The sequence below is a fragment of the Tinamus guttatus genome, unplaced genomic scaffold (genome assembly GCF_059628265.1).
Source record: "Tinamus guttatus ecotype Peru unplaced genomic scaffold, ASM5962826v1 Tinamus_guttatus_pri_ptg000512l, whole genome shotgun sequence".
Classification (NCBI taxonomy): Eukaryota; Metazoa; Chordata; class Aves; order Tinamiformes; family Tinamidae; genus Tinamus; species Tinamus guttatus.
The window spans coordinates 34,584-46,980 of record NW_028289046.1 but is presented as its reverse complement, the minus strand read 5'-3'; the positions used below and the strand labels follow the sequence as shown (position 1 = coordinate 46,980).

At 51.9% G+C, this 12,397-nt stretch overlaps 1 protein-coding gene across 1 annotated transcript in view; it reads right to left on the bottom strand.

Moving 5' to 3' along the window:
* The window catches only part of LOC148592821 (maestro heat-like repeat-containing protein family member 2B), a 50,077-nt gene extending 46,035 nt beyond the window's left edge, over positions 1-4,042 (bottom strand). Inside the window, 5 exon segments of the mRNA XM_088533659.1 lie at positions 471-569; positions 912-1,077; positions 1,315-1,440; positions 1,811-1,919; positions 3,876-4,042. Of these exon segments, the coding sequence (XP_088389785.1) occupies positions 471-569; positions 912-1,077; positions 1,315-1,440; positions 1,811-1,919; positions 3,876-4,042 (667 nt within the window).
* Positions 4,043-12,397: the final 8,355 nt, after the last annotated feature.

The following is a 12,397-nucleotide window of genomic DNA, read 5'->3' as shown; positions in this document are numbered from 1 at the left end:
CTTCCGCCCACTATGGCCTTGCAAGGGTGGCACGGAGATCTGGCTTCAGAGACACCCCGTGCCATGGCACGAGACGGCCGGGTGGAAACGCTGCCTTGCTTCTCCCTTCTTCCACCCCCGCACACCTTCTCCTCCCCAAGGCTTAGCTCCCCTCCAACACTGCCCGCTGCAGCCCCAGCCTCTTCCTGCCCCAGCGTTTGCCCCTCAGCGCAACCTTCGTGGTTTTGGCCCTTCTTTCTCGGGCTCTGCCTTTAAGCCCACAAACAGCAAAGCAGGCTGTGCTCAATGAAAGGGAAGGGAACGGGGGAGCCCAGGCTGGGCAGAGCTTGGCCAAAGGCAGCTGAACCGGGAGGCACACGTGGCAGCAGAGGCCGGGCAGGGAGCCAGGAGCTCCTCCGGCCAGCGGCACCCAGTGCCGTCGGCTCCGGCCGCAGAGCCGCTGGTGGCAGCGCTGCAGCACCGACACTCACCGTCGCAGACGAGACGCAGCATGCGGCCGCTCCCCGCCGCGCTCAGCACGTGCTGCAGGGCCGACAGCGTGCTCCCCGCAAAGGGCACGCACTGCAGGGCTGCAGAGAGAGCAGCGTGTGGGCAGCCTGGCCACCCAGAGCCAACGGGCTCCATCTCCCGGCACTGCTGCCAGGACAGCGCTGGGCCAGGGCGTGGGAGAGCTGGGCCAGGGGGAGAGCCCGCTGCAGGGAGGCTCCTGCCAGCCCACTTGTGTGCCAACCACCTTCCCTGAGGGGCACGGGGAGTGGGGAAGCCCTAACAAGGGGAGGACAGTGTGGGGCACAGCCTGGTGTGTTGGCTCTTTGCTGGTTTTCCTCTGGTGCAGCCCCGGGTCTTTGGGGCAGGGCTAGGAGTCCGTTCTCCTGCTTGGCACCTGCTGGCACCCAGCTGGGGGGCCCTACCATAGTGGGCAGCCACGTTGCGCAGCGTGATGAGGACGAACTCCTCCGACATCTCCTGCAGGGTTTGCAGGTGGCCCTGCAGCGCCGACACCACATCTCGCAGATGGCTGCGGGCCAGCGCCACCAGGACGTCGCTAGCGGCCGTCCTCACAGCAAGCGGCGCATCCTGGAAGAAGCATTTTGCATGTGGCAGGAGCGGGACTGACCCTCTGCCAGGGCTCGGCCTCCAAGCAGGACATACAGGCGCTAGCGGGGCTCCCGCTATGCCTTGCGCACACACAGCCCCACAGCTCCTCTTTGCACATTCCCTGGCCCCACACCAGAACGCGCCGCGAAGCTCCTGCACAGGACGGTCGGGACAGGGACCAGCACCTGAGGTCACCCTCAGAGAGAACAAGCTCACCTGCGCCGCTCGCAGGTCCTTCAATGCCACCGCTATCGCTCTGTCCACAACAGAGCTCTGCAGGTGGCTCTCCTCGCCCCATAAGACGCCCTCCAGCTCGCGGTAGGTCTCCTCCGCTCTGCCATCCTGGGGGCACAGGGACACAGCAGCCATGGGACGTGCTGCCCCACACACAGCAGCTCGGCCACGCCGATGCCAGGGAGCAGCTGCTGGCACTGCTCAGCACAGCCGTCGGCAGCGGGAGAGAAGCCCTGCTCTGTGACCTCCTCGTGCGAACCCAAATCCTAATGTGGACACCCAAGCCCAGAGATGCTGCCACCTCCTGCCATCAAGGAGGGCGCGAGGGATTGTCCACGCAGCATCCATGTTTTGGAACGAGGTGCAGCCCAAAGTGAGAGGTAGCATTGCAGGAGATCAGTCTGCGGCACCCAGGGAAGTCAGGGTGCTGCAGGGAGCCCTCGAACCCCACAGAGCCCATCAAGACACCCCTGCTCACCTCGGCGTCTTGCAGGCGGTCCAACAGCGAGGTCACGATGGCGGCAAAGGTAGTAATGGCCACAGGAACAGAGCCGGCCACACTCCCACCATCCTCACCACGTGCAGGTCTCGACCGGGCACCCGCACAAGTGAAGCAACCTGGAAGGAAAGCAGCACCGGCTTTGTGTCACTCCAGCAGCCGCAGGGACAGAGCCCAGCTCAGGGCAAGAGCCTGCACAGCTGCAGCACGGGGTGACAGGAGAGGCCGCTGGCGCCAGCCCTGCTCAGGCTGGGAAGAGGAGGCTGCAGCAGCTCGGGGCCGGCCCCAGGGGCTCAGGCGCGCTCTGCCCAAGCCTAGAACGTGGGCGCTGGCAGGTTCCGTCGCCCCCGTGAGACACTGAGCGCGGGGATGCCCCCACCTCGGAGCGCTCGCAGCACCCCCATCGCGGCACGACTCCCTCTGCGGATGCACTGCTCCAGCAGCACCTCCTCCCACGGGAATCACAAGCCACTGACGCAGCAGCAGTGCCGGGAGGGACAGGTCACCCGCAGGGGCCACTGTGACCTGTGGGGACCGCTGTGACGCCTCACAGAGGGCTGCTGGCAACGTGGGCATGGGCAGGGATGGAGTGACAGACACTGGGGCCTCCTGTTCCCTAAACTTGGCACTGCCCCAGGCTCCAGCACTCACAGTTGCTCCTTGGCCCCCAGCCCTTCTGAGTGGTGACCGTCCCTTGCCATTGCACAGGGGCAATCGCTCTAGCAGAAAGAACCCAGGAGCTGCTCAGGCCTCTGCTCACACAAGTGCCAGCTCATTCGGCTGCCTGGGAAGCCTCACTAGCACCCAGAACCTGATGGCATCAGGCCACAAACTGCCAAGCCAGTGACTGCCAATTGCATGCAAAGCCTGGCAAGCAGAAGGAAAAGTAGGGCTGTGCAACACGCAGCGTCTCACCTTCTGGACTCAGAGGGGAAAAGACTTGCTGTGGAACCTGTCACAGCAAGAAGGAAGGGGAAAAAGACTGCAGTGTCTTTGACAAGGAGGAATTTGTGTTTGCAGCATTGCTTTTCCCTCGGTTTGCCAGGCTTTGCATGCAATTGCCAGACATGTTCTGCCAACTGACGGGGCGGAGGGCAACGGACAGAACCAGGCATCAATGGAAAGAATGGTCTTATTTCACTGTTAATATTAAGACAATACAGAAATGAAATGGTACATTTAACAAAACATTAACCTTACTACACACTTGGGTTTAGCAACAGACAAAATAAGCAAGGTAATGACCTACCCATTACTGTACGAGAAAGAGAATAGAGAATGTGAGGCAGCGATGAGGAGGCCGCTGTCCGGGGGTCAGCCAGGTAGATGCCCAGGAAGAGCAAGAAGTGCAAGAGCTGCAGCTCCCCTGTGACTGCGAATGGCAGGAGGAGGAACTCATTCAGGGAGCTGTTGTTGGACATTTGCTGTCCCCAGCATGGGGGACTGACCAAGGAAGAAAAAGATAGAGACAAGTCAGGATCACACTTTTAAAAGGGAAAAAAATAATTTAATAAAATATTTCCCATGTTATTTAAAATCGCACATTGCTTCTCTCTTTATTGGTAGAGTCTTTGCGTGGTTCCCTTCACCAAAAGAGTCAGGGTGGTAGGGACCTCCAAGGATCAGCTATTCCACACACACACGTGCACACGCACACCATACAAGCGTAGTCCCCTAGAGCAGGTTGCACACAATTGTGCGCACACCCATTTGCACACAGTTAACAAGCTTTTTTCCTTACGCAAATGAACTTCCTGTGTTTCACTTTGTGCCTACTGCCTCTTCTGCTGTGGCTGGACACCAGTGAAGAACAGTCTGTCCCCATCCTCTTGACACCTGCCCTTGGCTAAGGAGGTCCAATTCTCTCAGTCTTTCCTTGTAAGAGAGATGCTCCAGGGCTCTCCACTGGTCTCCCTGCAGCAGTGCAATGTCTCTCTTGTACTGGGGAGGTCTCAGAACTGGGCACACTGCTCCAGAAGTTGCCTCCCCAGGGCTGTGTAGGGCCACACTGATGGCTGCCGCATCATTGATGGCCCATACTTACCTTGTTGTCCTGCAGGGCTCCCAGCTCCTTCTCTTCAAAGTTATCTCCAGCAGCAGGTCAACTCCCAGGCTGCCCTGGTGCAGGCGCTTCTTCATGCCTTGGGCCAGGACCCAGTACCTTGAGTACCACCGACTGGTTGTAGCAATGACTGGCCCATGCCAGGCCATTGCCCACTCCTGACCTTGGTGGGGTGGCCATGGTGCTTCTAGGAGACAGGCCTGACTGCTCTTCTTGCCTTCCCCCCCGCAGAATGGCTGCTGCTTGCTGAGGCAGGCAGAGCTTGAGGGCCGGTCTCCACCAGCCCCCAGATGCAACCGCAGGGCTTTGAAAAATCTGCTTGCAGGGCTGCTGTGGGCCAAGCAAGCTCCCGTGCCCATGGCAGACAACGAGCCTGCCATATGTTGGCCAAGGAAGATGGTTGACTGAGAGTCATTCTTTCATTTCAGAGCACTTCTGGCTGGTGTATGCACAATCAGCCTTATCTCTCCCTGAGAATGCAGCCATCAGGACTCTTATTAATGGTTAATACCTGAGTGGGGGAAGAAATCAGGGAGCTACCCACCAGGATCAGATATGTCACTGGTGGTTAACACCTGAACAGGGCTATGTGTGAACAGTCAGGTTGAGCTGAGGAAGGAGCACACTGGTTGCTCTCTGCCCCGTGACTATAGTCAAGTCATCTTATAGTCACAGAGTGGTGCTACAGTCACCTCTTGGCTCCGTGCCATAAATAGCGTATTGATAATTTTTGCACTTACAGGTCCATGGCAAGTAAACATTTTTAACAAAGTATTGCTATTATGTACAAATTTGTACCTTTTGGGTGGTTGAATTAGGGTTATTTGTTTTGTCATATCGCGCACTTTTATATACAAAATATATGCAATATAGCTTATAGATTATAAGTAATAAACCTAACAGCACTAGAGTTAGTAAAATGAATACAGCATTTCCATCAGTCGTCCTGCACGCTGCTGCAAGAGAAAATAAACTTGTTTCGGTGGGGTGAGGTGGAACAGGTTAACCCATTTAAAATGAAGAAAAATCTATCGTGCCCTAATTCTCTGTGTTTTGCACCACTGCTATCAGTAGCTTCCCAGGCAAGTGGGCCATGAGCTTTACTTAGAGTCTTAGACACAGTGATGATGGATGGTAAATTGACCACCACAGGCTGTCCAGCTGTAATGTTGTTGGACATCCTTTTTTACCTGTAGGTTGAGCATTAAGCTCAGCTTTCACAAAGAATGCTGGGCTTACAGGCCTTTCAGTAGGCCCATAACTATTATTTAATTGAGGGAGTACTTTGGGAAGTTGTCTGTCCCATTGACCCTTGTGTGGGTTGAGCTCTTTTTTAACAAGCGAATAGCTCTTTCATCATCCCATTTCTCATTTGATTTGGGATAGTATGGGATGTGGAATACCCACTGAATTCCTTCTTGCTTTGCCCAGTCTTGCACTTTTTTACATGAGAAATGTGAGCCGTTATCATTCTGGATAATAACAGGAGTAGGTAGATGTGAGAACCAAAACAATAGTCCTTGCACTACACTTCGCCCCTTGGCTTCCCTACGCTTAGTTGTCCCAAGCAAGCCAGAGACCCCTTCCACTCCTGTGAGGATGTACTGATATCCTGCAGAGGATCTGAATGGCCCCATATAACCAATCTGCCATGTAGACCACAGAGTTTTCCCCTCTTTGATATGCAGAGCTGGAACTTTAGCAGGATGATCTGCTTGCAACCTTAATGTGCACTGGGGACATTCTGTGAGAATAGTTGCACAAGTTTTCCCATTTAGGGCTCATCCCCTAGTCTGTGCAGCAAAGTGAAGCGCTTCCTTATGTGTGTGACCCGGGTTTTGATGTAACCATTCTCCCAACAGATACCACTCTGGATCTAGGGTGATTTTTCTCATTTTAGTCAACTCATTACCTTTTGATTCCACGTTGTGGCTGGTTGATTATCCTTAACAGGAGCTTTTGCCCATCCCATTTAAATGGTGTTTTTCTTGCTATAACTAGCAATAGCCGCCAATCCTGTTCTCTCCAAACTGGAGAGAACTACTTCCCAGTTAAGAGCTTCCCATCCACAAAGCCATTGTGTGGCACCAGCCCACACAGCAGAGGAGCCTACATAGACAACCCTTGCTCCATTTTGTGTAGCTAAAACTACTGCTCTTAACTCTCCTGCTTGTGCATTGCCTTCACCTTCTTCTGTTACTTCTTCACCAGTGGTAATATTTAATGCAACACCCTTTTATAGCTATTTACCATTTAGCCTTTCTGCTAAAGCATCTCTAAACCACATGTTTCTTTTGGGGTTCCATCGAAGAGGAGTGGTATGTTCAGAATTGCTGAAGGTTTAAGAGGTTGTCCCAATGCTAATGGGTCTGTTTTTACAGGCATCTGCAGTTTGGAAACCTTAGTATACCCTTCAGTTAACTGCATATTTTTTGCAACACCTGTTAGGAAGGCATAGCATTTTGTGGTAGTGTGGTTTGGTGCAATTCTTTCTGGGGGAGCAGTCCCCTTTAGGATTGCTTCTAGTAAATGAAACAGTCCTCTAGGATGCACAGGTTGTCCCGGATGCATTTTCTCAATCTGTTTATTCGGATGGGAATATTTTGGCTCTTAGTTCTGTTTACCTTCTTTTTCCCCTTCCTTAAGTTTGAATCAGTTGTGACCCACTCGTCCTGGCTAGTGTCTGATCCGGAGTCGGAACTCGAATGACCAGTTACTTCCGGGCTCCGGCCCTTTTCCGTTGGGCTCCGGCCCCGCCTACTTCCGTCCCGCCTGCTTCCGTTGCGGGGGGGCTGTTCCCCCCCTCTTGGCTCGCCCCGCCTTCTACCCGCAGAGGCGCCTTTGGTGAAATGGCCGCTCTGATCGGTCCTTGGCCCCTCACTCGGGCTTCCTCTCGGCCCCTCACTCGGGCTTCTCTGATTGGTTCTCGGCCCCTCACTCGGGCTTCTCTGATTGGTTCTTGACCCCTCACTCGCGCGTCCCTCCCCTGTCCAGTCACTCCCATTGGTTCTCGGCCCCTCACTCGCGCGTCCCTCCCCTGTCCGGTCACTCCCATTGGTTCTCGGCGCCTCGCTCGCGCCGGGGGCACCCTTGCCCCGCCCTTCCCCTTGCGGCTGGTCGCCATTTTGAGGGGCAGAGGGTGGTGGCCTGGCCCAGAGATACCCAAGCTCTGACTTCTTTTCGATGTTCCTAGCTTCCTCAGCTAGCTCGCTCCAAACAGATTTCGGCTGTTTCTGCTCCTCTGTAAGCGGGACGGGGTTGGGGGATGGAGGGGATGTATCACCCTCTTGCAGACCTTTAGGCTCAGCAGAATTGCCATCATCTGGGGGGTGCAAAGTCTGTGCGGCTGCCCCGACTCCCATTTTTGGGGTGGCCAACAAACAGTCCCTTACTGCCACCCAGGTCTCCTGCTCTTTTATAGCTTTCTGCAAGGCTTGTACAGCTTTTCCCCAAGCCTTAAAGTTTTTCCCACAACCCGAAGACATCGTCTCCTCGGCTAACGCCTTAGTACATTTGTCCCACACTTTAGGGACACACTTCAGGGACTTCAGAATATCCACCAGCTGGTCTATAACCTTAATTTTTAAAAGCCTCGCGACAGCGAGAGTAAAATCTTTTGGCTTACAATCAATCCCTCAATGCAGAGTAAAATCTTTTGGCTTACAATCAATCCCCCAATGCTTATGTAATTGCAATACGACCTTCACAAGGGCTTCCATCCTCCTTGTTGCTCTGGTAGCCTCCTCTCCACCGGGCTGGTCCAGCCACTCCGGCCACCGTTCACCCGTCCAGGCGATGACTTCCCGGGTTTCGGCACCACTTGTTGCAGTTCAAACAGCACGGCGACCACCCCCAGGCCGCTCTGACCATCAGCTCGCTGACACCAATGTGGTGGACGGCAAATGGCGTTTATTGATGGGTAACAAGGTGTTATATAGCTAAGGTTTACAACATCACATCCGTCTGCCTACATCATAAACTAAACGCTATTGGCTATTAGGGGCCCTATCTTTCCGTACAGCACGATATCTTCTGGCCGCCGGACCCTAACTATCTGCAACAACTAACCTTTCCTCCTAGCTATTCCCATAATGGTTGGCCTCAGAAAATCCTTTATCCATCAAGCAAAGCAGACAATTGTTTTCATCCTTGGCCATATTAATCTTTCATCTATATATTCCCATACCAGCAGTTTAGCCTTTTCACCCTTCGTTCCTGTCCTAGTCCTAAGCCCCAACTCTTTAGGCCTATTGCTTGAGCTCTTTACTACCAGCTGTTTAGCCCTAGACCTTAAGCCGCAAAGCTAGTGCACTAAGCTCTAACCCTTTAGCCCTGGGTCTTAGGTCCCAGTCCTTTAGAACTCAGCCATAGCCCCAAGCCCTTTTTCTTTTAGCTCTAGTCCTTTAGCTCTGACTCTTCAGCATTTAACCCTAGCATCAGTTCTTTAATGCTGGCCCTTGCATTCCAGCAATTGAACCACAGCGCTTTAGCCTTAGCCATTTAGTCCTAGCCCTTTGACCCTAGAACTTTAGCCCTTTGATTCTAGCTTTTTAGCTCTAAAGGCTCCCCCTTCAGCACTAAAGCCCTTCAGCCCTAAAGCCCTAAAAATTACTTGATTCTCATTGAATGTATCCATCTTTAAGGGGGTTCTGCATGAGAGAAAGCTGCATGGCTGCTCATAGCTGCAGTGGGAAGTGAATGTGTCTTGTCTTGCATGCCATGGCATATGCAAACCTCTCTGGTAAAGGAAGGGTTGAGCTGGGCACTGAACGCAAGTCTCCATCCACGTGCTCCATGGGGCAGTTTCCTCCAGGGGCTGCAGGTGAAATCTGCAAATGTCCCATCTTTGCTGGTGCTTCCCTTTCCCTCCTTTCAGAAGATAGGAGCAAAGTACCCACAGTTTCTAGCAGCACGTGGAAAGCCAAAGGAATGCAGTGCTTAGTCTGTGCCAAGAATTGAGGTTAGAGGGGCTGAGACAGCTGCGCTTGCAACCAAATAAAGGTGGAGAGGGAATAGTTGCAGGGAATCAGTGTAGCCTCTCTCATCTTTGCAGAAATCAAGAAATCAGAGACATGGAGGGCTCCAGTTGTGCCTTGGGTTCAGAGCCCTGAAGAGCCTCCAGCCCATCGTGACCTATTTTGGCAGAGCCGTTTTGGCAAAGCGTAGGAAGGGGAGAAACCTCTGCCACTGACTGTGGCAGCCGTGCTGCATGGCCAAAATCACTTTGTGTGCCCCTCCTGCTGGCAATAACCTTGACCTGTCTGCAAAACCTTTGTCCAAAGCAGAGTGGAGCAAAGGGAAGCAGATAGAGAGCACGCTGTCCTTGTGCTGCCCATGGGAGTGAGAGATTTAGGCGCGGGAGGGCAGAACGGTGCCTCTCTTGGTGCCGTCTCCGTGCTGTGCTGGAGGCAGCTTTCCTGCTCTCAGCAGAGAAGGGGGTGGTGGCAGGGGGACGAGGAAGAGGAGACCCGACCTGCGCAAGCTTGGCTTCCTGCAAGAAAGCTGCGAGGCTGCAGAATGGAGAGGCCTCTCATTTAGGTCCTTTCACCATTTTAGAGCTCTCATTTGGATGGTATTCCTGGAGCCTTGACTCATGGCAGCTCCATGAGGCCCTTTTGGGACTGGAATCAACAGATCCTCTTCTGACACCAGCTTGAGAAATCCTACCTATACCCAAGCATCATTGCAGTGTTCTTTTCGTCTAACAAGGCTGCTATTTAAACATTCTAACCTTAATTTTAAAAATTAATGCAATTCTGATTAGTTTAATCCTGACATATAGAAATCAGTTCTGATATTACAATTCTACCCCTTCTAGTAAGAGTATGTTTTTGTCCTTTGCAGAGTTAGAGATGGACTGGCATTGAATGAAGATCCATTAAGTCTAGCCGCTCCACTAGTAACTAGTATTTTGTGTAATGCTTTTCAGGGCATTTTCTTCTCATTTATGCTCTCATATAATTCACTTTAATCCTCATTGTCATTTGAGCATAGTGTAAAGAGTGGCTTAATTATTCAACTGGAATACCATTCTTCTAGGTGTGGTGGAACATCCCTGTAGCCTCCTCCTCCTTCCCCCAAGAGCTTTCCTAGGAGCAGTTTTTACGTAGCCGACAGCCGAGAAGGAATACACACAAGAACGTAACTTGAAAACAACACCAGTCATTTTATTTAGAAAACATAAAGGACTACCTGGAAAGGGAAGGGAATGAAAAAAAAGAGAGTTTTCTGCAGGTCGCTGAGGCAGCATGACATACAGCAGGAACAGCATTGCTACTGTATATTAATATTGTGATAATCAGAGCCAAACAAAACAAGACACACACAAAAAAAGGAAAGAAAATGGAGTAGCACTGGCTGACATCACCCCCAACTACCACCAAACAGGAGTGTTGTGCATCTACCCATGGTGTCATTGCTCTGACTAGAAAATGGGACCGAACATGGGAAAGTACAAGAAACCTCATCATTTCAAGGCCCTTCATCCCTAAAGCCCTAGGACTTTATCCTGAGCCTTTAATCCCTGTCTTACACTGTTTAGCCCAAACTCCTAACTCTTTATTCTTCTTTATTCCTATCCTTTTAGCCCCAAGCTGTAGCCCTAGCCCTTTCATCCTAGCCCTTTCCCACTGCTTCTTTCATCTTAGCCTATGGGGATCACAGAGGAGCAGGAACAACCCTGCAGCCCCTTTTAAGCCCAGGGTTTTGGTATTCACAACCTTCTCACCCAGGGAGCCAATAACCCAGTGACCAATCCTTGGGAAGGGCACCCCCTAATCTTCTACAGGTGACCTCTATATCCCCACATCTCTTTACCTTCACCAGATGATCCTTATTAACCTTTCCTCCTAACTATTCCCATAATTATTGGCCTCAGAAAATCCTTTATCCACCAAGCAAGCAGATAATTGTTTTCATCCTTGGCCATAACAACCTTTAATCTATATATTCCTATACCCACCTTTTTGCCCTTCATTGCTGTCCTAGCCCTTTAGGCCTAAGCCCTAGCCCTTTAGTCCTAGAGCTTTTTAACACCAGCCTTCAGCCATGGTCTTTTAGTTGCAAATCTAGTGCCCTAAGCCCCTTAGCCCTGGGCCTTTGGCCCTAAGATCTTGTTAGCCTTAGCCCTTTAGCCATTCCCTACAGCCCTTTACCACAAGGTCTTTTTCCCTAAGCACTACCCCTTAAGCCCCAAGGCCTTTTCCCTGTAATCATAAGCTCTTTAGTCCTAAGTCCTTTAGCCCTCGCACTTTTGCCCTAAGGCCTTCAGTGCTAACTCTTAGCCCTTTAAGCCTAGCCCTTTAACCCTGAGTCCTAGCCCTTTAGCGCTGGCCCTAAGCCCCTTAGCCCTAAACCCATTTAGTCCCAAGTGCTATCCCTTTAATCCCAGCCATTTAAAGCTAGCGTTGAATGGTACCCTTTCAAGTCTAACCCTATAGCTTTTTAGGCATTTAATCCTAGCCCTGTAGCTCTAAGCCCTAGCTTTTTATACCTGGAGCATTTAGCCCTTTCCCTTTAGCCCCAGCGCTTTAATCTTTGCCCTTTAGCCCTATAGCTTGCTATCACTAGCCCTCTAACCATAAGACCCAACCATTCAGCCCTAGCCCTTTAGCCCTTGGCACTTAAACTGTTGCCCTTTAATCCTCAACACTAGCACTTTAGCCCAAACCTCTTTAGCCCTTATCTCTTTAGCCCTAGTCCTGTAGTCATAAACCCTTTAATCCCAGCTCCTGAATCCTGGCTTTTGAACTCAAACCCTCAGCCGTTTGGCCCTTCAACCCAAGCCCTTTAGCCCCCACCCTTTATCCCCACTGTTTTTGCCCTGAGCTCTAGCCCTTCGGCCCTATCTCTTTAGGGCAGCATCTACTTCAATGAAGGCAACAAAACACCACCTCTATCTTTATTTGAAACGAGACACCACACAAACATCTTTATTTGAAATGAGACGCCACACAAACATCTTTATTTGAAATGAGACACGCACTCCAGCACCTTTTCCATCTTTATTGCTCAAAAGAACGTACAACCGTGCCATTCTCGCAACCTATTTCGCAAATCTAAACTTACCCTATAGACTTAGGAGGATCCTATAGGGATGCTATAAGGCTGAGGGCTCTGAGCCTAACAGGCTAAAGGGCTGACGCCAACAGGGCTAGGGCGAAGGGCTTGGCCTGAAGGGCTAGGGCTGGAAGGCTGAGGCCTATAGGGCTTAGGATCTTCCTTTCCATTTGGGCCCCCATCTTCTGCACCTGCAAAACCAAAAAACAGGTCAGTTAGCATGCGTGTTCCTTTTTAATGTAAAGCCAAACAACACCCCAGGGTGCATCAGCGGGACATCCCCCTCAACAGCCGCCTCTGCAGCCTCACCACTACTACTCACAGCCCCCGGCACACACTCTGCCTTCCTGCTCTAATGGACAAAGGCCACCGGATTCCCAGAGGGCACCTGGGAACGGGGTAACCAAGCGCCTCCAAAACCTCCCTGCTTAGAAAACCCCAGCTCC